Genomic DNA, 23860 nt, shown 5'->3' on the forward strand with positions numbered 1-23860 from the left:
TGTTAATAATTAAAGAGACATGCAACCTACTGTTAGCGCAGAATACCCAAACATGCATGAAATAGGTGATACAGACAGCAAAAGATTATAAACATGCAAGTAAAATCAAAGGCTTCCCAACTGAGAAGTTACAAGACAAAACCAGCCTTCTAATCGTGTGAAATACAGTTTGCATTTTTGCCAGCTTAAGACTGGGAGGGACATTACATTGCTGAGCAGTCGCCAAATGCTCCAGGGCAACGGCTGAAAAGACAACCTGTTCTGATTTTTTTTTTTTTTTTGACAGCGGGAAGGGAGTGAACCAACAGCTCCAATTAAATGCATGTTATCATCATCATCATTACACATGCTACTGTACTCTGCTCTTGACACACCGATACAAGACAATGCATTTTAGACATACTTTATTATAATTAATTAAAACTTTTTGCTTGGACCGTCATGCCTGTCTCTCCACAAGTCAATGTCTCAGTGTTCTGTTGGTAGCGTAGATGGTTTATTGCATGATGTCACTGACCGGAGAAGAATAGACACCTTGACTACTGCAGTAAACAAGAGTTAAGTAGGTTTGTGTACAGCCACACTTTATAGAACACTTTCACACACCACAAGGAAATGCAGCCAGTTTAATGAATCACTGCAGAGCTGAAACCACAAGATTTAGATTTCTATAAACAAGGTAAGCAATAAAGTAAACCGGTTTCTTCTGGGTTGTTATTTGAATAGTATTCAAATCAGGATATTTGAGGCTTGCAAAAATCGTTTCTTCAATGTTGAACTGCTACTAAAAACCTGTGGACTTTTTTTTTTTATTATTATTTTTGTTGTTCCAGACACCAAAGATTCAGAGCTACTGGTGATGCTAATAAACCGACAGACAAAATGTTCATAAAAAATGTTAACCATCGACGTCTCAATCGCCAGCATGAATTATTTCAGCCATGTCGAGCCTACAAGGGGGAACCACCGACAGTGGCAGGTATAATTCTGTAACTCATCCACATCTTTATTAATGGGCAAAATAAATCTGTTTTTGTGAGATCTTGTTATTTGGGTATACAATATTTGATTTAGATGAGAAAAGTACTCACTATGTCTAAATTCTCAACAGAACTAAATAGAAGTAAAGGATTATTGTTTCATCACAGATCACAGATGGCAAACATCATTCACAGTATTTCTTGCTGCATTTTGAATGAGCCCGATATAAAGAAGAGATAACCCCCCCCCCAAAATAAATAAATACAAATAAAAGAAAAGAAAAGGAAGAAAGAATAAAAATGGCTGAGGATTTTAGTAGATGTTTAAAGACGTTACTTTGTGAAATGTCAACAACTACTAAAGAGTATTTTCTTAATCGGAAAAGACTGCAAAATACTTTTTTTTTAAAATGCACTATATATGTATGGCATCGTATGTACACTCATAAAGGAGAACTTTAAATTTTCAGTGATAGTACTATTAAAAATATATATTTTTCACACATTTTTGGTTTCCCAAGGATTCCTCCTCTACCCAGAGACTCCTACTAAGATGGAGAGCACATCAAGAGAAGCCTTCTGCTTTAGACCACTTCCACAACAAGACAAAGGTATGTGCTGTGGTCATTTCTCAACCCAGGAAATAAATGTGTTTAAGATGAGGTGTGAGCTGTTTTTGTTGTGTGTGTTCACAGATTAGGAAATTGATTTATGAGTCTTCGCTTTCATTCATCTTCAATTGGGTTTATGAACAATTTATCTATCTACAAATGACTAATTGATGGAGAGAAAAAAAAGATTACCACTTAACATTCATTTAGGAAAAAAAGGCCAATATCAGAATTTGTTTAATCTAAAAAGAATACATATGTTGGTTCTTTCAAAGTGTAATTAATTGTACCTAAATTTAGATATTTAAGGTATCATTATATTTTAGAAAACATCCAAGGTTTGGATTAAGAAGGAACCGAAGAGGTGGAAAAGTCTAATAGTGAATCTTTTGAGAACAGTTCAAATGAATGGTCTACCAAAATTATATAAATATTTCCAGAAGCATAATTATAGGACATTTGTTGAGCCTTACTGTGTATGACACGAAACCTTTGCCCAAGTTATGATTACCCTTCAGGAGACCATGCTGCCCACAGCACGCAAGAGTCCCGCTGTTCTAATTCCACTTCCTTGAGACAAACGGGAGGGAATAACGGCAGGGACAGAGAGCGAGGGGTGGACAAGCAGGAAGGCAGCCATGTTCACCCAGAGCTGACAGCAGTGAAAAATGAACAGGACGCAATGGAGATGCTGTCCCAGTATCAGAAGGATTTCCCTCCTCCGTCCTCCTGCCACAGGCGAACACCTGCCCTCCCACAGCCAGACAACATTGGCATCAACCCTGCCTTCAGGTGAGAGCTGGTTTGTCATCTTCATATTCGTTCAGCCATCATCTCATCGATGTCCGTGGGTTTGAGTTCACAGGATTGATTTCAGCACGGTCCAAAGAGAGGCTTACCCTGGTTGGTCCTTGAATCCCAGGTACACCAGCAAGTTGAGAGTGACCTCTTCCAGCCAATCAAAGGCTTCTGAGTGATGCTACATGGTGCAGGAAAAAAGTCGGCCCCATTGTTTTGAGACGTCACCTTCTGCTTGTTAGCCTGCTGAAAATGACTTCATGTTAAAATCCATCAAAATGATATTAATAATTTCAAAAACTGGAGCAAATGTCTATTGTTAGTATTGATTTGATGGAATTAAACACAAATTATTGTTTTTTACAGAATCGTACCTCATTAAAAAAAAATTCATGTATAAATTAATCTCATAACTACCAATATGACTTTTGGTTTCAGTCTTCTGTTTGTTTACAAGGTGTTGAGTTCTACCTCCCTGCCCACCCCACACTGGCACAATATAGGTCTGGGAACATTTAACATGCACTCTTTAATGCCACATTTTCAGTTTATACATTTTCTGGTAATGGACTAATGACGTGTGCAGCATATGGAGTCACTGGTTAGAATCAGATGAACTGATGCTAACAAACAGAGAGACAGAACTTGAGAGGATGAGAGGAAGCAATCCATTTCAGTGGGGCTGAAAATACAGTCCAAGATGTGTCTTCTTCAAACTTTACTGTCTACTGAAGGACACTGCAAAATAAGTTTAGAATTCCAGTCAATGAATTCAAAATGTGATTACTGTATTTGCGTTAAAATCTAAAGTACAGACTTGCCAGTGCATAAAATAGAAATAACAGTTACTGCCATGGCATCTTTAAAAGAGCAAGATACTATTCAAAAAATAACTACAGATGGAAAACCTTTGGAGCAGAAAACTAAAACTCCATGACTGGAAAGGAGAAGTCTACCAGTATACAGCCATGTTTTATTATGGTGAACTATCATACTGATTCTACTGCTCAGTTTACAGCACAAAACACACGTCAGATATCCCCAACAAATACTGATATACAAATCATGCTACTGGTTACTCCAGGCTGCCATATCATTACCGAACAGAATACCTGAAAATTAACCCGGAAATGTATATTTACACGCAAGAAATGTCATGATAAAATGATCGTTGATATTCTCTTTTATCATATAAAAACAATGCTTAACACGTTCCATCAATGCCCCGTTTAAAGCGGCTTCATCTTCTGTCCCGGTATCTGCTCCTCTCTCCGTGTCTGCCTCTGTCCCAATCATGCCTCCTCCCCCTGCTGCCCCACTCGGCTTTCCGGTCCCGCTCTCGGTCCTCCGTGTCTCTCGACCCAAATCTGTCCCGGTCCCTCCCGCCACCTCTCCACTCTTGCCCGAGCCCGAGCCCGAGGCTGATGGGTTTACGGAAAGGCCTGTCCCTGCCACCGAAGCGCAGCTGCCCGGACTCTTTCTTCCCTCCCTGCCCGCCGCCGAGCCGCCGGGGGATCCATCCTTTGAGGGTCCTCTCCTGCTCGAAGTCCACGAACAGTTCGTGCTGGTCCACCAGCAGCTTGTTGGCGTCGCGCCGTGCGCGGACGACGGACCGCTGCTCTTTGTACTCGACGAACGCGTATCTTTTGGAGAAGCCCGTGACGATGTCCCGGACCAGCCGGAGCCGCTGAATGTCTCCGTAATTGGAGAATATTTGGTGAAGTTTCTCCTCTGTCGTCTGCGGGTTCAGGCGGGACACAAAGAGCGTCAGCAGCGGGTCTCCAACGACACCTTTGTTGGGCTTGTATTCGGAGCTCATCGCCCTCCACACCGCCCGGTCATGCGGCTCCACGTCCGTGCCGTCGATGCTGCCCGCTTTGAGCGGGTCGAACACCTTCGCTATCGGATTCCACTCAACCATGTTCCCCAAAACGGAGTTAGCGTCACGGACTTACTCAAACTTCCACATGTCGGCGATAGTTTCCACTGTTCGGAGGACAGAACCGGCGCTCGACGTTTCACAACACTGGCCGGTCACTTGTGCATCGAAGAAAATCTTCCGTTCGTTCTCCAGGCTGCATTTAAAGGTTCCTACTTAATAGAAGCGCTGAAACCATGGAAAGTACTGTTAGGAGGGTGAGGATTCATCATTATTTACCTTAATCTATTTATTGCTATACCAAATGAAAGTTACAATAAGAAAATAGCTCACACTTTGCCTTATTTATATTATCTTACAAGAACAATTTATCGGGAAGATGACGATTTTTGCTCATTTGATTTTCTACTACACGACTGACAATTTTTTGAAAAAAATGTTACAACAGAAATAACGTTGTATTCATTCATCCAATAATGCCCTAAAGTTGAAAATTGTCATTTGCGAATCTGTTTGCCAACATTCATATGTAAAAAAAAATATAAATAAATCTGTATTGCAATAATACATTAAAGCAATTCATATGAAACACATTTGGTTTTCTAGAATGAGAAATTATTCATAAAAATGTTCATTCTGATAATTACGTCCACCAAGGTAGTAATGTTGTTGATAGAATAGGCTTTTCTGTTAAAAGTATGACACAAACTCATGCCCGTATAACACATACAAGTACATATGTACAAGTATTCAGCATCCCCCAACAAACCCTCTGAATAGCAGCAGCCTGAACACTCACGGTAATCAATTGACCTTTTGCTGATATTTTGACAAAAGGAGGAAAATGAAAATGAATTTTCAATTGAATTTCCCAGTGCGAGGTTTCTGCATTTGGTAGTTCATCAACTTGCACAGAAACATTTGATACACATTTTGAATTGCACAAAATTTTAGATATTCAAGGTTCGAAGCCCTGAAATATAGTATTTTTACCAGAAGGGGCTACAATTCTCAAAGTAATAAAGCTTTTTCAGAATGGGTGCGGTTAATCATGGAAGAACACAACTGTAATTATGGTCAATAGGATTTATAAATTCTACATCTGTTTCAGTACAATACAGCTCCTTTTGCCTAATTTGCGAACCCCGTGTCCTTTCTGTAATTCTGTATGTGAACACTCGAGACTTTGTCTTACAAAAACATTTTTAATAAGATAGTGAAAATCAACTATTTTGGTTCCACATTCAATAAATTGTGAAAAAATCATCAGTAACAAACTTCTCTGAAAGGAACAAGATCTTTCCTCAGGTATTTCAAAGTGTGTTTGATCTGTAGCTATTTCAATATGATCCATAGAATATGTCTCATCTTTCATGTCTATTTCATACTTTATATATGATGAAGAATCTTTCTCCCAACCTACACTGCCGATGCAACAGTTTTAAATCTTCATTACATATCTTCCACGCTCCATTTATAGGCTTCCTCCTGGACAGCTTTTCTATCTGCCATCCGCATGTAGCGTTTCTGTTCAAAACCACTCGACCTGCAAGTAAACAAAACATAAAATGCCACTGCAAGCCGTTAAAAGGGTCATACATGCACATTTCAACCGTACGTGTGATGGTCTACATAAGTGGAGTGTTCCATGCATTTGTATTCCTGATCCCATCGATATCAAAAGAAGAAATAGGATCAGCATGCACATTTTCAATGAGAATTGTGACCTCACAAGAGTAAAGAGAGTGCGTGTTCGTAAACAGACAATATATAATTCACAACTATTTAACAAGAACTGAATCAATGATAGAGAATACGGTTGATCAAATTTCATGCTATGGCATATGACAATATTTGAAACATTCAGAGCAGATCTGCCCCTCATGAACACAGAAAGTACGAATTTAGCTCAATAGTATGAATAATAGATGAGACATGCTGCTTGGTGAACAAACTACCTGTCAACTCCATCCCAGCGATAGCCCGGCAGAATATTGAAGCGGTTTGGAGGAGGTGTTGGGCCTTTATATCGAGGTTTCGCTGCAATACAAAAGTAAATTGTACTCTGGGAGCGGTGAAAAATGTAATGTACAATGAAGGCACACGTATGCAAACATTTAAAACCTTTCGTGTTTATCGTGCGTTCCTTCTTCCGTCTGAGCAGCGCAGCCATTGGATCTCCGTCCCTTTCCTGCTCTCTCAACATACGGTCAAGGTCCTCGTCATCGCGGTGGCGTGCCAGTGGCTTCTGGGCCTCACGCAGTGCATCGTCAAGTGTCTGCTGTTGCATCTGAGTCTGGGCCAAGCTATAAACACAAGCTGACTTTAATTAGGGAATCAATTGGCAATATAGAAGCAATTACACGATAATGCACAGACATTTTGTGCAAACTTACCCTTTCCCCCACTGAGCATATTTTTCATCCTTGGCTGCTTTTTCTCCAGCTTTCTTCCTCTGTTCTTCTCTCTCTGAATCCAAGTTCCTTCTTTTGCCACTTTTGTCTCGGAAGACTGTCTGTGCATTTCGGGATTCTTCTACAAAAACATGAAAGTATGTGTACAGTGTATTTAGTCAACCAAATGAGCATCATTCAACTGTGCAAAAACAAACAGCAACTATAATCACAGATGTCTTGTGTCACAGTATGCTTGAGTCACGTTGAGAAAATGGGATTAGAAGTGTCTGGGATAACAAAAGTGCCCCAGAAGGAGAAAAGTTAAGCCAACCTTCTAATGGCAAGTTGTCACGTTCTCTACGTCGATTCTCATCCTGTTCTTTCCTTAAAACATCGACAGAAACCAGACCCGCTTTCCCTCCAGAAAGCATCCTGGGATCCTGACAAGAAAATAGTGAAATATTGTTCATGACTGATTAGTAACTGCAGCCACAGCAATTTGAGGCAAATCAGATTTCATTTTGCCCTTTGACCTTCATTTTCAACAGTTTGCTCACCTGTGAATGGCCAGTTCTAGAATGTGGTGACAGATCTTCTGACACCTTTCCACTGTGCCGTTGCCTCCTTGGTGGCGACTGGTCAGAGTCTGAAGCTTCTCCCTTTTGTGGCTTTTTTCGGGGAGGGGACTGATCAGAGTCCGAATTATATATTTTCTGACTTCGCTTTGTCAGGGACGATCGATGGAAATCGGGTGAACTATGTTTTTTACTTAATGATGATGAGGTGAGCTTTATTCTGTCTGGAGAGTCACGGCGTCCTCTTCTGGGCGGGGATATGTCTGGGGAGTCATGGCGACTTTTTCTGGGAGGGGATATATCTGGGGCGCCATGGCGACTTTTTCTGGGAGGGGATATATCTGGGGAGTCATGGCGACTTTTTCTGGGAGGGGATATATCTGGGGAGTCATGTCGGCCTCTTTTTGCAGGCAATACATCTTGACAGTTATGTTGAGTCTCTCTTTCGGGAGAATCATGTCTCCTTAACTTTGTTGACAGCGCTGGTGAATTTTGGGGACTCCTGCTTGAAACTTCAGACTCTAGACACTGATGCCCTTTCTCCTCTTCCTCTTCATTAGCTATTGGGAAAAGAGACTCCGTAAATACATTTGTTCACCAGAAAGGGAGGATTCTCTTCACCTTTTTTTTCTGGAAACATGCAATTACCTCCAAAAACTTTCCATCTATTGCTGGTTCTAAAAGTTTCCATCCGTTTCACCTCCTCTGGTCTCTCATCAATCACCTCTGCAATCTTAGTACACAAAAAGATAAAGATAAATGGGAGGGGTGGATGGTATTATAATAGATTATGCCATGGCATTAATTCCATAGTACTATCTATCTCTTTTAATTCTTTATAACCAATCAATTCGAACTGGTGTGTTGTTTTTATGTATCAAGAATGTCAGAACATGATCACAATGAAAGTACAATAATAGATTGCTTTAAAAACTAAAAAAGCACTCAGAGCTCTGCCGAGCAGCTCACTCCACTTCTAATTGGATTTACACCGTCCACATGTTGATCTGGATCATCATCAAAAGGTTCTAAATTGTTCTTGGTATCTTTATACACCAACCATGAAAAGTAAAAGTGAATTATTGACTTCAATGTTATTGAAAATTTCAATGAGATACAGAATCCAGGATCTCTAGGATCATCACCAAAATGTAATCGTCTGGTCCTGGTAACATTCCCAACATTTCCCGAAAATTTCATCCAGATCCATCCAGAACATTTTGAGTTATCTTGCTAATGGATAGACGGACAAACAGACAAACACCGCCGATCCCAAGTTATTAATTTGTAATGTTTCAGGCAAAAACGAGAAACAAACTTGATCTCTATTTTATGCCGTTTATAGTAGCTGCTTTTGTTTTTTAAATCTTATGCGATCTAAAATGACATTTTTCTATGCTATGCATTTTTGACACAGACATTATTATAATTTTTTTTTTTAATTAAGCATGTTAGCAAACAAAAACTAAAAGTTTCATTTGAAATTTACTACAAACATTGTGATAAACACGAATAAATGAAAATCAAATACAGAATTGCATGTAACTTGCCATCCCGGGACAAAATATTTTTTGGCGTACTGAGATGAAGCGACGTCAGGCACATCAATGGACGCAAAAGCGAGGCACCCGCCCACGTCTTACCACTGGAGCCTCGTCGTCGTCCTCTTCTATGATCTCCTCCTCCTTGACCATCTGTTTCCAGTCTATGTCATCGTCTACAATTTTAAGTCTTAAACAAAACAAGTAACAGAGATTAAGGCCACATGAACGTTTTAATAAAAAGCAAGCGGTCTTCCATGGTGCTACAGCCCAATAGCGACCCTAGCTAGCTAAACGGCTAACGCATTGCACGTCTGGCGACTTAACACACTACATTACTACGTTCACGCTGACTCACCCTTTCTGAGGAAGCTTCTTAATTTTACTTTTTGACTTTTTGACATTTTCACCAGCAGACAAATACCGTTTTAGGTAGTCGGCTTTAGATACTTCTGCTGTTTTACTGCTACCACTGGAAGCGGCCATTGTATTGTTGTCGGAAACTACGTACAGCGCCGAGGGTCAAAACAGACCGTTTAAGCGAACCAGAAATAATGCCCACTGAACAGACAAAGGTTTCGAGTAGACCTTGGCTAGAAAAATCGTTTTTAATGAAAGAGTAATTTCAAGAGGTTTAACATTAGTGCCCAGCGTCTTTTCTAGCTGCGGACGTAAGCAAACGTGTGTAAATATTTACTCACTTTACTAATATTAATGGTATAACACAGGGGGCGCTGACGCTTTGTATTTAAGTGATACACTGTGGCATAATTCCAAGTGCATTTAATGTAGCTGTTTTGATCAGGTGTGAACTATAAGTGAAACTATACTGTATATGCAAAGTTATCCATATTGGTCACACCTCGAAAGCACAAAATACATTTTGTATTTAAGTTATCATTAAATGCACATTTTTAGAATCAGATTTGCAGCCTCGAGTTTTTACAGCTGTGTCGGTATCATAGTCCTTCATTTATTACTGATATACTTAATGTAGGTATTGATCAGGAGGTAGTATCCAACACACTGTTTAAGCCCCTCTTCGTTGAGATGCTTTAAATCTTCCTTTTTCTTCACGATAGAAGTTACTGGCTGACAGATACAGGTGTACTTGTAGTACAATCTACTAAAGCTAATCAATGGGTGAACTCAAAACGTTCCAGTGTACCTATGTGTACTCCTAAAACTGTGTGTGTTTCTGCAATAATAACCTCACATATAAACAGTCACATCGAATAATTTGTGTCATTTTTATTTATTGTAAAAAAAATTCAAACATTTCAGGGTGCATGTGGGAAATCAAAGGAAGAAGATACATTTGCAAGACACTACAGCATCTTATACTGTAAGTAAGATTTCTGATGTCACAAGCGGGGATGTTTCCAGTTTCTGATAAGTCACTGCTGTGGTTCGATGTTTGTGCAAAACAAAGCCGCCATCTTGCTTTTACACGTGTGTTTTATAGAAGATTAACAGGCCACAAACAATCCAGTTGGAGGATCTCTCTAGAAACACACTCACAGCCGAACACCTGGCAAGGTTGTCTGCAAAGAAAGAAGAGTGGGATGCAAACACTTCATAACGTAAAACTATCTTTAATATGTCTCACACACACACACAAACACACAAACACAGGCACACACACACAATCCACCCACCTTTCTCCACGTCGATTCTGGCAGGCACTCCTGTTAATTTGCACATGTAGGTGGTGTTGTGTGGGCGATTGTCTCCGGAGTTGATCACGGTCAATCTGTAGCCATGAGGTTTGAGCTCTTTTACGTAACTCTTTCCTTTGAACTGGCCCTGTGCTGGTGAACCAGATACATTGGTGTTAATGAGGAACTCTTTGGTCCCGTAGGACCAAGAGAACTCATAGCTGTCGACTGTGTTGTCCTGAGACTCGGTCCAACAGTCCACTCTCAGGTCGTTGTCATCTTCAACGCACACAGAGATCTGAACGCCCTTTGTTGGAATCAGCATCACTGGAGCACAGAGAATGGATACGTGTATAGTTACACACTGTGTGTTTTTCATTTCAAGGATAACATATCCAGATAGAATAGAAATATATATAAAAAAGTAATTCTCACCTCCCAGCACTCCATAGACTAGCAGACACTTCAGCATGACGAACAAGCACTTGTCTGACTTTGAATAAAAGAACAAGGACATGTTAGAAAGAAAAGCCGTTTACAAAGACCCTCTACATGAAATTACTGTAAACACTGAGGATTTACAATAAAAATGTATTTCTAATCCATTGTAATCAGTGCCCCATGCGCAGTTGTTAAACCGCATTTGGCGAGGCCATGAAAATGACGTTGCACGTGTCCCTGATGTAACCTTGGTCCCTGCATCTATTCATGTTTGAAGACGCTTACCTCCTGCCCGGACTGAATGACGCAGCAGTTCCTGTAAAGTCAGGCACATGCAGCTGCTGTTTGTGTGCAGCAATGCAGTCAACACAATTCTGAGATGTGGCTGTGCTACAGAGAGGTAGAGAGAGAGAGAGGGAGGGAGGGCTGAGAGCATGCCAGAAACCGCTGGTTCATCTTTCTCCACTGCATTGACCAATGGAGGGCACGGGATGCAGGGCTGGGGCAGAACTCAGTCAGCGTCTATTGAGGCGTCAGCTCAGTATACTGTAGATGCTGCAGATGCATATTATCATCAAGGGGCGGATCGAAGATCCAGCAGAAATTTCTAGCACTGTCATGTAACAACAGCTCAGTGTCGCCATCTTGTGACCAATAGATATGATGCCACTTCCTGAAGTTGGATGCTGAGCTTCTTCAGCTACAACCTGATCTGAAGCCATCTGTGCCTCCAACTCCAGCAGGAGGACATTCACCTCCCTCTTACAGGACTGTGGCGTTTAGTGATCGTCACAATTGATTGAATCTGGAACCAAAATAGTTGATTTTCACTACTTTATTAAAATAAAAAAATTTGTAAGACAAAGTCTCGAGTGTTCAGATAGAACATGGGGTTTGCAAATTAGGCAAAAGGAGCTGTATTGTACTGAAACAAATTTAGAATTTATAAATCTTATTGACCTTAAAACTGCTCTGATGAAGGCTCTGAAAGAGTGTAAGGTCAATCAAATCATATTGCATAAGAAAATGTTATCTCTCCTTCAGGAGTCCAAAGCCCGAAACGCTCTGCTGAAGGAAAATGATGGGAAAAGGAGCGTTTGAAGAAGAAAGGGGTCATGATTTCCAAGATCAAAGAGTTGGAAGAGCCCTGTAAGCACAGCCCAGAGCCCAAAACGACCTGTTTAAATGTGTCTGCGTGGGTTTTCTCCGGGTTCATCCCATCAATCACTTCAAATCAAATAATTAATTTATTAACTCTCAAAAACAAATACAGGATTCAAAGTCTGGCCCCGCCCCTCCACCAAGATTGGTGGAAACCTCCTCCCCTTTATGAAGCGCTCCAATCAAGAGCTGGGCCTCATGTCAGACAACTCGGAAATAATCTGTCAACGCGTTAAAGCGCTTTATCTGCTGCGGCTCGGCTCGGAGGGAGGTCGCTAGTAAAGTGGGAGAGAGGAAAAAGTGACACAACACACACACACACACACACTCACGCACGTTTAAGAAGACGTTGGGAGTGAGTGGGCGTGCGCGTCGTTCTGGGCACCTGACCTGACCTTAACCCAGACCTGATGCTGAATCTGGGAGGAACATGAAAACTCCTCACTGGAACTTTGAACAGAGAGAAACTGGCTCCAGTGTTTTGGCCATGGGCAGCGCTGGGGTTCGGATAGTCCTGATAGCAATTTGCGTTATTCCAGGTGAGCGAGCGCCTCTTCTTTTTTTATTCTATTTTTTTTTAAGGATGTTTAAATGATGTGACATTAGAGCTGTACCGGAGATCCAAATGTCAGATATAAATGGCTGTATCAAAAGTTGACAAGTAAGATTAATTTCAAAGTCGGAATTATATATGCCTATATATGTATAATAATTTGATCCTTAATTTAATCCTTCAGTAGAGAATAAACAACCCAGTCCGGCAATAACAAACAGGTAAAGTAATGGAAGTCGGCTATTGTTTTTTATTTAACCAAACAGCATTTAATGTATAAAATAATCCTCAGTAGTTGTAGTTTTTCTTAAGATTCAATACTTGAGATTATAACTTTCTGTTAATTCTCTCCTGAAAAAGGACTTAATTGTAGTTTTAGAATTTTAGAAGCCAAAAAAACTGGAAGTGCAAATTGTTGCACATTAGCTTTGTTTGAAACGCTGATGAAATAGCAGACGCTAGGATGAGCTACGCATCAGTCTCTTTCACTTGTTCGATTCTACTCAGAGCATTGTAACAGGTGCGACGTGTGGTCACATTAATCTGAGGCCAAGTGTTCAGATGGCATCAGAGTTCTGTCTATGTAATTAAGGGGGTGGGTGGGGGGCATATTACGTAATGACAAAAGTGATTGTGGCAGCGCTTGGATGTGTTAAGCTGCTGTGACATCTGCTGTGATTGCCCCCCCCCCCCGGTCAGTCAGTGATAAACTCCTGTTGTGCATGTTGCGCAGTATTTAAATGGTGCATACATGTGTGAATGTGTTATAACAGAGAGTGAGGCATGCCATATGTGTGGAATTGTGATGTCCGAGGGACCGTTGGTGGATTAGAGTTGCACAGGGAGCAGGATGGGTGTGACAGCACCACGGCTGCCAAGTCCCCCCCAGCCTGCTCACTTTTGTTGCAGAGTATATCTTTTTCTGGCTGGTGTGGATTTAGAGCACCTCCACGGGTCTGTCAGCTTCTGCAGTCTTCTTACATCATGTCTCATTGAATTTTGCAATTGTCTACTACAGGTAGGAACAGAAAAGGCCAAAGGAAACTGATAGACAGTCCGCCCCATGATATTTCTGCGTAATCCATTTTCCACAGCTGGAACACACAGACGCTACCCACTGAAATAATCCGGCACAAACAAACAGTCCATCTGTTCTCTTTCACATTTGCTCATCTCCTCTTTCTACACCTCCTCATCTAGAGTCAGTTTGGGTCCTTTCCCTCTTTGTTCATTTTCTTTATTCCATCTTTGTCCAACCCCCTTCTTTCTCTCGGGGTTTTATTTTCCACTCATGCGCCCAAAACACAGATCCAGGAGCAGCAGACACAATAATCCTGTGAGCTGCACACTGAACATTGGCCAAGTAAACACTCTGCCTTCCTGCAGTACTACAGGGATTACACACCCAATAAAAAACACGCAAGTGTGCACGCAGATCTCAATCAAAAATCACAAGATCATTATCAAAAAATGAGTGGCATTTTCCCCAAACTGTAAAGGAGCACATATAAAGCTGTTGGTTATTATAAAAAGCAGGATTTGGGATTATTTTAACTGTTACATTGCATAATCTTTCGGTTTAGAGCTGCAGCAAAAAATAAAACGTTTTTGCTTATATACTATACTATGTCAAATGTTGAATTTCTGTTTTGCATCAGCAAGGATTTAATCATTTGCTCTGCCTCAGGTTTCCCCATATTGTGAGTCACAAAGGCAAAGACGCAAACACAGCGTGTAATCCCAGATCAATCGCAGATTTGATGACCTAAAGATTAAACAGTTAATCTCTCCTCTGCTCTTTCTGTGCTTTTCATTTTCTCATATGTCACAAAGGTTATTTTATTTTTTTAATACTTGTTGCCTTCTGGTAGAGAAGATATTGCAGCTAAAGATAAATGTGGTTTGTGAAGCTTTTATACAGTGTAGTTTGTGATTATCTCTACGCTGACATTGCCATGCCAGTTGTGTTCACCGACTGCCACATCCCTGTGATGCTGTGATGAGTCATACTGTCAGAACTAAGTTAAATGATTCATTACTATTACTATTACTTTTTTCCCCCACTGCAGAATTGACTATGTCTATTCAATGTACATTTACAGTAGCTTGTTTCAAGAATTCCGTTAGAATTGCCAAAAAAACCCAATTTCGTTGTTATTAGAGTTGTAGTAAATGGACTGCGCTTATATAGTGCCTTCTACACCCTGCCAGGCCCATTTGGGGTGATTTAGGGTTCAGTGTCTTGCCCAAGGTCCCTTCGACATCTGGAGTGTCAAAACTGAGATTCCAACCGCTGACCTATCGGTCACGGGACGATCCACAGCTCAATGTGTTTAATAACTGTTCAAACAATACAACTTAATGTCTTACATTTTGCTTTTCTTACAACAAAATACTACAAAAAGAAATCTAAATCTGTCCGCCTATCTATCTACAGCTGTTTGGTGCATTTGGTAGGTTAGCAGATGGTTAACAGTCAACAGGTGGGACATCTTTGAAAGGCTCATTAATTAAAAAGCAAAGATGAGGCCAGATTTAGCAAAACACAAGCGTGTTGTTAAGCACTTATTTATTTATGTGGAATCTCAACCTTTTCTGATTTGGAGTTATAATGAAGCTTCAGGTATCTTTAACCATTTTCCTGTCCCTAGCTACTGAACTGAGTCACTCATATAAGAAATGTTAAAAACAGCTTCTCCCACAATGAATTTGAGGAAGAGGAAGGAGGATATCCACTCAGGATATAAACACACCATCCAGCATTGCACTGTGATGCCCGCTCAATTCTTGCACATTGCTCATTCAAGTGTGGAACAATGTTGTCATTGTTTATTTTATGTTCCCATGGCCACGTTTGTGTGCTGCTCTTTCTGGATTATTGTCCCGAGGACTAGTGAGGTCATTTCCCACCATTTAAACAATAGAAGAATGTGAATGGACACATGGTGTGGGCCAAATAAGATATGATGATGTGTTTGTGCCGGAGAGGTAGGCGTTCTGTCTCTGCCTTCAAACTAAATCCTCTAATCAGATCAGCAGCAGAGCTCAGTTAGGGGGACTCTCAGGGAGACAAACAGCATGTGTGAGTGTGAAGGTTCAAAGACATGCAAGTGAAAGCGTTTTCTCCTTTTCTCATATTAATTATATGTAACGTCTCTGTTACACAATGATGGGTATTGTGACGGGTAACCATGTCGCCGATCTATTATAGTGTTTATAGCTAAAGGCTACCGACAGCTGCTAAGGTTAATTAAAAGTTATCAAATGCTTTGATTTGTTAACTTTTAATTTTGTCACTTTGTCACCCACAAATACATTTTTTAATGTTAACTCAAACCTCCGTTGTGACAATTCTGTCGATTAAACGTCTGAATTTAGCTAATTAGCATCTGACTTCGAGCTTATCGGTGCGATGTTTGTATTATTCCGCATGGCTATTTACCGTCATACCATAGTGTAAACTGTAAGGATATATTTTTAAGATCCATTAACATTTATATTGTGATATAGTAAGAAATAGTTTCTGTCATGTTTGTATTTTTTCTTGTATTTTTTTTTGATTTCAGGCCCTACCTTTATGCTTTGCATTATTTCCTGTGTTCTGTGTCTGACCTCTTTCCCTCTCGTTGTCACACCTGCTCTGATTGTCACACCTGTTCCTCATTCCCTTCGTCACCCTGTTTCTTAGCTCCCCCTGTCTGCTGATTTGGATACCTCCACCTCATTGTGTTGAACCTTTGTTTGGGTTTTTTCCCTTCTGCTTACTCCTCAGAGAAATATCGGTATCCGTGCAAATCACCACGGAAATCATGTAAACTCCCCATTGTACTTAATGCATTCTAATCCATTTTGGTTAAACACCGCTGAGACCCCGCGGTCTGCAGGAGGGGGACGGCAGGGGGCGTGTCACGTAAAGGTCAATTACGCCATCGAGCTGCCCCAGTTAAAAAACGTGCAAACAAGTTTTTCAAGACAGAACTCATATTATATTTGAGCAAAAACATTATTGTGACTTTTGCCGATTCACACAGCAGCAAATAGGCGATAAATTAGCTGACACAAACACACTTTCATATACTCATAAATATTTTAATCTATTCCCACTCCTGGCTATCCTACCTCCAAACACGCAACAGCTGTTCTATACAAATGTATTAGTATATGAAGAGAGCCAAATGTGGTTCAAATTGCGACTGACATCATGTGATGCTGGGTGTATCTTCGGTGATTGATGTCAAAAGGGCAGATAGTCCCTAAAGGCACCATCTGTGTGTCCAAGCATTTGAGCGCAAGAGCAGAAAAAAACACACTCATGATGACCCAGATGCCAAAAGCGTTTTTATATCAACTTTGCAGATTGGTAGAAAAACCCAAACACATCTATTAAAGTCGGGAAGTAGGTCACTCTAGCCATAACTTAATTGAAGCTTTGTGGTTTCTTTTTTTTTTGGGGGGGGGGGGGGGGGGGGGGACAAGCTAAGCCTCCAACATCCATCCATCCATCCTCTTGTAGGTCACATGCTATGCTGCTAGGCTACAATAGTCCCGACTGCTACCGACGGACAATTTGGTTTGGCCAATTCACCTGATTTGGATGTTTTTGGTGTTGGGAGGAAGCCTGAGAACCCAGAGAGAACCCACGCAGACACGGAGAGAACATACAAACTCCACACAGAAAGGAAGTATACCAAAAAGAACCAGGAACCTTATCGCTCTGAGGCAACAGCGCTACCCGCTACGCCGCCCCTAAGCTCCAACATGCTTTACAGTTTACATGTGCATTTTAGGATCTATCACTATATGATTGTGGTTATATTTAGTGGTAGATTTAAGACTGTTAAAAACCCCACCTTATTTCTTAATTCATTCTGGTGGACCCCTCCTGGTTTATGAAATATTTCAGTTACATAAATCAGTCTGGGTTGTTTAGATTGCTAATAATACTCAAAATGCAGAGGGATGTTAAACATGACAGGCTTTTAACAGCAGATTTAATATTTTGAGAAAGGTGTAGTTTGGATAATATTGTAATTAGAAACTGGGCCAATTAAAGATTAATGCTGATAAAGTGTTGAGTTCATTCAGTTATTTATTTAGTAAAATTGCTCTCAGATTGATTGATTGATTTTATTTTTTATTTATATTATTCAGATTTCCATATGACCTCTGTCTGTGCCTTCCAAAAAGGCTTGTCTGATAAGATGCTGCTACAGAAAAAGTATTGCACTTAGTACCCCTGATGGATAGCTTAAAAAAGGATTAAAATTAATGCAGCTAAACTGGAGATATATTATCTCTTTTACACCATTCATTTCTCTTCCTTTTTAAAATCGAATGTGACCCAAAGTATGTGTGTGATCGGTGAAGTTACCCTTGAACGTACAGTATAAATGTTATATTATGTTTGCTGACTTGACACTTTGGATAATGAATGAGATGCAATATCTTGATAAAGGAAATCAATGCTTTGGACCCACTCCCTCCAGCAGCTCCTGGTACAACAAAGGGGCACACGGACAATGAGACTGAGACCCCCCCCCCCCTTCAAAAACCGAACGCTGTAGAAGGTCTTTGCTTCCTGTGGCAATTAAAATATACAATGCATCATTGTAACCTTCTGCTTTATATATTTTTTACTACTATACTATACTAAGTATAGTATACTATACTTTTATATTAATGCACTATGTGCATACTGTCCAATTCTTATTTCTGAGTTTTGTTGAGGGGAGAATTATTGCTGATGATGAAATTTCCCTCTGGGATTAATAAAGTATTCTGATTCTGATATATAAAATTTGTTTAATCTGACAAATAATACTAATCTCAGAAAAAAATAAAATACATGTTTTATGTGAATAAACAATGGAAAAGTGCAGCATAGTGGCAAATTGGTTAGCTTTATTATCTATTGTCCCTCTGTCTGTTTTTGCTCAGACATGTAATAGAGGTGAACTGATGTCACGAATTTGCCCATATATGAGTGTGAACATTTGTTTGCCTTTACATGCGTCAGCCATGTGATAAACTGGTGACCTGTCCAGGGTGTATCCTGCCTGTCAGCAGGGACAAACTCCAACCCATCACAACAAAGAGAAAGATCAGCATTAGTAGAAAATGGACTGGAGGATAGAACAGAAAAGCAACCATTCGTCACACATGAGAAGTTGGAGCAATGTTTGACATTTTTATTTTATATACTACTTATGCAATTATCAATAAAAAACATTCTTATCAAATAATTTTTTCTTTGCTATTTTCTTTTATTTTTTTAATGCAAATATCTTAATTATATCCACTCAGGATGGCTCTAAGGAGGTTTTTACCAGTTTATCTTTGCCTTTCTTCTGTCTTCTGATTTCACCATTGTCTGACCGTTCATTCGATGAACACGAGGAAACGCACGAGTCTCATGTAGACTCGGGAAGCAGTGTGGCTCTGGCGTGGATTTGTTAAAGGGGATCAGTGTCAGTGGGAACAGTAACTAAACAAATCGTGCTTATTTTTACCTCACTCTAAGCTAAAACCTTCGACCGCCGGTCAACTTTCACGCAGCTGAAATGCATCACCTTTGACAGCTCAGCTCAGTTTATCAGCTCAAGATGCTGTACTGACGGCGAACGGCTTAGGGGGCACGCCAGTGTGATGCGTGTGCATGTGTGTCCAGACAGTCCAGCACAATTCAAAGTGATTGTTGTCTTTTGTAACTCCTGCGTTTCTCCTCCAGGAATAAATGGCCTGACTGTTGAAATGGATGATGAGAAGTCAGGTTTTCTGGGCTCAAAGGTGGACCTTCGTTGTCGGTTCGTAAACAGCTCCCCACCTGTCAAAGTCTCCCAGGTATTTAATCATCCTGGGGAGCGCATTCAACTGTCCTCAGTGATATACAGAGTTGTATAAGATTTGCTTTGGCCGCAGCAGTCAGGTATTTTCAGAAAAACCTTTTGTGCATCACTGTTGAGCAACAAACAGCTGACAAACGCAGCAACATCTCTTTTTCGCTCTTTTTCAAGGTAACATGGCAGAAACTGGTGAATGGCACGAAGAAAAATGTGGCCATTGCCAATCCCTCCCTGGGTGTGTCTGTGGCCCCGGCCTACAGGGACCGCGTCGCCTTCAAGCATGCAGCTGTAAGGCGACGGACTCCGACTCTCGAAGACACAACCATCACCTTTTCTTTGCTCCGCCTTTCTGATGAAGCCACTTACATCTGTGAATACACGACGTTCCCCGCGGGGAACCGGGAAAACACAGTGAACCTCACTGTCTATGGTAAGGCAGATGTTGGATCTGATCTTCAGGTGTAAAGGTATTGATTACTCTCCTACACTAAGGGATGCTAAATCAGAATATGAATACAGAATATTAAAAAAATGAGAGGTTTGTAGCAATCAGTGGTGAAGGTTTTGAAATAAAAAGCTTAGGTTATGTTGTGTTATATGTTGTTATGTCATGTCATGTCATGTCATGTTAATGGTGATTGAATCATCCAGCAGAGACTCCAGGAACAAATGCTTCTGCCTAAGAACTGCTGCTGCCCATAAGCCTCATAAAACCACAGCTTGCCATTTTTATACGTCAGTTTTTGTACAGTGTGAAGAAAGGAGATAAAAATATACTGGTAATCATTTGTGTGATTTACAGTTGCTGAATTCCAGATGTTTAATATTTATATTTATCCCCTTTTAGTGTTAGATTTTTAGTGCTAATAGAACGCATGGACATTACCTTAGTCTTCCCTTATTGAGTCCAGTGTCAATTAATTTTTTTTGAAAACCAAATTGTTTTGTGAATATTTTATCTGTCAGCATAGATTATTATATAATTTATTTTATTATCATGCATATAAAAAATGTACAGTCCTTAATCGAAAAAAAAAATGCTTTTTGCAAAGTTCGTCCAACAACTCAGATGAGTCTCTCTACACCAACGCTGGTGGCTCGTCCATCCAACATGAAAACGCCGGTGGCCACATGCGTATCCGCCAATGGAAAGCCACCTGGTACCATCAGGTTTGTGTAATCGGTTCACACTGTATGAATCTGAATGGATTCCTGTGGCATAACCCTGATTCTTCCCTGAACAGGTGGGAGACGAGGGTGCCGGGAGAAGTGACCACACGAGAGTACAAGAACCCAGATGGGACGTTTACTGTTCAGAGCGACTACATTTTGGTGCCCAGTCGAGAGACACACAAGGAGACGCTCACCTGCGTCACCAACTACAATGAGGAGGTCTTCACCGACAGCGTCACTCTTGATATTCAATGTAAGTCATTCTCAAATCCTGTTAAAAATGGTTCTACTTTTTGCAATAAATTAATGTCCACAAACTGAATTACAAGCCGGATTTCTATTTTGTATGTAATTATGTGGGTACACCAGATGAGCCGGACGTTTCGGTGGATGGTTTTGATGGAAACTGGTACCTAAACCGAGAGAATGTCCAGCTCAGCTGCAAGGCTGATGCCAACCCAGCAGCATCCCTATATCAGTGGAAACTGTGAGTACATCTCAGGTAGATTGTGATTCAAACTAAATCTTCTGTCAAAGTTCGGACACTTCAAAGTCTCAAAGTGGATCAAGACAGGTGAATTAAAAATAATAATAATCTGGATTTACTTCATGATCTTTTTATTTCCCCTTCCCAACCAACAAATAAGTAAAGCTGAATTTGTTTCTTGCCTCAATCATTGTGAAATAGTTTGCCTACATGTGCAGCATGATGGGTTTGTTCTGTCATGTTTGAGTTGACTGTATATAACTGAGACAGGTCACAAATGTTGACTTATTTCAATATTCGACAGGAATAATGGCTCCATGCCGAGTAACGCTGAGATACGAGACAACGTTCTTACCTTAAAAGGGCCGATTACATATGACGTGCAAGGCACCTACGTGTGTGATGCGACCAACAGCATTGGGACGCGGTCAGGCTCTGTGGAGGTCAGCATCATAGGTACGGTTACCTGGAGTCTGGAATCAAGAGAGCAGCACTGCTAACATTACTTCCCCACTGATGATGCTGTTTAAAGATCATGTAATAACACATTTCTGTTAAATGTCGCAAACAAACATGTTTGTTCCTCTCAGTTTACCTCCGCGTGCGTTTACCCCACAGACAAACCGCTACCGCAGATTGCAGCAGGCGATGTCATCAGCGTAATCGCCTTATTACTGGCTGCTGGAGTGCTCATGGGCATTACTATCACAGTCCTAGTACTTAAAATAAGAAGTAAAAAAGAGGATTCCTCGTAAGTGAAAACTCCATTATGCCTCCACCGACAGACACCTTTTATATCCTGTATTAATGTATTAATTCCATCTTATATTCTGGTTTGATCAGAAGTGACTCGCCATCTGCAAAACTGTCACAGCCCATAAGGAAAAGACCGGGAGAAGAAATCCAGGTAGCGTACGCATCGTCCACAAAACAAAACACACGTAAGCAAAACATAATATCAGCAACAAAGACGGGAAATGCCCAGTTCACCGGTTTCCTCTTCAAGGCATGGATACACTGAAACATTTAACAATCCACACGGATGCCATTTATTCAGATGATCACCCCTCTGGCAGACCGTTCCACAAAATCAATGCCCCAAACGTTCCGGAGGCTGTCTTGTGTAGATGATGTGTATGCCTCTCATTTCATTGCAGCATTCAGGACGGCTTTACGAAGAGCTGCCCAACACGGCGGACTATGTGAGCTACAGACTGGCCTGCAACAAGGATGACTATCCGGAGCCCTACTCCCCTCCCATCAACCCTCCTCTCTCGTTCCTGCCACAACACCCCTACCAATCCCCACAACCAATCAGCAGTACAGCATCTAAAAATACATTTTCTCCTCCTTCTCACACCACAGCCATCTTTAAGTACCCCTCAGTACCCGGCCCGACGTCTCCTCCGCCAGGAGTGGCACCGTACACTTTTCCCAAAGAGCAGTATGTCTGAACTCAAGCTTTGATTTTAACCTGAAGAGGAAGTTGTTTCAATAAACTATCAGGCGATGTATCTGCACTGTCCGCTCCATTGCACGTGGCTCTGGAAGTCAACAGACAATGAAGCGTGAACGTGGACCTTAAACGTTGAAATATTCTCTTTTCATCGTCTGGTCTTTTTGTTTTTTTGTTTTAGATGTTCTTTGAAAAAGGAATATTCGTGAACCATGTTTTGAATGCTTGTCAGCAAGTTAAGCTGATAGAGGAGGGTCTAGTTAATCATGATTTGAAAGAACATATTGATTGAATTACATTCAAATAAATTACTCATTTAATTAATGTAATATTACTAAATACTTCCCCCAGAATGGATACGATTATATCCAACTGTTCCTTGTGGTTGATCCACTTTATCCTCTTGTTTTATTTTGTAAAACCCCCCCAAAACAAATCAAAAGCTATCAAAAATGTTATTCATCTTTCCGTTTCCATCTGTATTGCCCTCTTTTTCGTGCATTGATAATCCTTTTACAAAGGAACAGCTGAACTCACCTTTTTAACCTCCTGTTCTAATGTTTACTGTGGCTGTATTTTTTTGTATATTTGTTTTTCTTTGGAAAAAAAGAGAATTTTTATTTACTGATGTTTTGTTGATTTATGAAATCCCTGTTTTATTTGTGATATCTGTGGGTTTTAGTATTCGATGACACTGGTTGTTTGATGAGCCTTGAATTTTTAGAATATACATAAACATGTTTATTGTATATGAATAGAGCTGGAGCTCTTTTTCTTTGCTGTAAATACAATATGTATCACCAGTTACACTATCCCGCATATCTGTAGGTTATTCTCTTTAATTTCATCAGAGCCATTGTCTTAATAACGTGTTTTAGACATGTTAGTTTCATAATGACCGGCGCTTGTCTCTTTCGGTCATCAGTCCAAACCCATAAGAAGTGTGCAATCCCTCTTCTTGATTTTCTTGCTATTTTTCTTGTTCTCAAGGTGGCGCTATAAGAGTTCATTCTGCTTATGTCAATCCATTTTCCCCATATAAAATAACTGACTCATATGTTCTGGCCGTTTAAAAACACTCAAATCAACACTAATACCAATGGAAACGAATCCATTCTAATTATGAGGGGAATGCGCTGCTCGGTGGAGGTCTGCACTCACTGAGTGCTTTTCTAGCTGACCTGTGAACTCCTTGAGATTCCCCCCCGGAAGAGCTGCAGGAGGTGTCTGGGGCGACGGAAATCTGGAAATCCCTACTTAGACCCGGCCCCCGATGAGTGGTGGAAGATGGATGGATAGATGGGGAAAA

General features: G+C 40.7%; 4 protein-coding genes across 4 annotated transcripts; 1 reads left to right on the top strand and 3 right to left on the bottom strand.

Moving 5' to 3' along the window:
- Window positions 1-3348: 3348 nt before the first annotated feature.
- Window positions 3349-4407, bottom strand: snrnp35 (small nuclear ribonucleoprotein 35 (U11/U12)). Its single transcript, XM_068744740.1, has one exon. The coding sequence runs from the start codon at window positions 4308-4310 to the stop codon at window positions 3630-3632; it is 681 nt and encodes a 226-aa protein (XP_068600841.1). The 5' UTR covers window positions 4311-4407; the 3' UTR covers window positions 3349-3629.
- Window positions 4408-5438: 1031 nt separating this feature from the next.
- bud13 (BUD13 homolog) lies at window positions 5439-9266 on the bottom strand. The gene is given in 8 exon segments (XM_068744813.1): window positions 5439-5814; window positions 6227-6308; window positions 6384-6574; window positions 6665-6803; window positions 6996-7799; window positions 7888-7972; window positions 8883-8970; window positions 9139-9266. Coding segments are annotated over 8 exon segments (1611 nt in total). The 3' UTR covers window positions 5439-5720.
- Window positions 9267-10028: 762 nt separating this feature from the next.
- LOC137900827 (uncharacterized) lies at window positions 10029-11247 on the bottom strand. The gene is made up of 4 exons (XM_068744971.1): window positions 11165-11247; window positions 10874-10931; window positions 10439-10765; window positions 10029-10324 (listed from the first exon to the last, which is right to left on the bottom strand). The coding sequence occupies exons 2-4, from the start codon at window positions 10908-10910 to the stop codon at window positions 10227-10229; spliced, it is 462 nt and encodes a 153-aa protein (XP_068601072.1). The 5' UTR covers window positions 10911-10931; window positions 11165-11247; the 3' UTR covers window positions 10029-10226.
- Window positions 11248-12527: 1280 nt separating this feature from the next.
- nectin1a (nectin cell adhesion molecule 1a) lies at window positions 12528-22597 on the top strand. Its single transcript, XM_068744828.1, has 10 exons — window positions 12528-12579; window positions 19321-19433; window positions 19607-19865; window positions 20488-20605; window positions 20680-20861; window positions 20978-21095; window positions 21400-21551; window positions 21714-21846; window positions 21939-22002; window positions 22253-22597. Exons 1-10 carry the CDS (start codon window positions 12528-12530, stop codon window positions 22547-22549), a joined length of 1488 nt encoding a protein of 495 aa, XP_068600929.1. The 3' UTR covers window positions 22550-22597.
- The last annotated feature ends 1263 nt before the right edge of the window (window positions 22598-23860 follow it).

This window comes from Brachionichthys hirsutus, chromosome 10, assembly GCF_040956055.1.
Source record: "Brachionichthys hirsutus isolate HB-005 chromosome 10, CSIRO-AGI_Bhir_v1, whole genome shotgun sequence".
Taxonomy (NCBI): domain Eukaryota; kingdom Metazoa; phylum Chordata; class Actinopteri; order Lophiiformes; family Brachionichthyidae; genus Brachionichthys; species Brachionichthys hirsutus.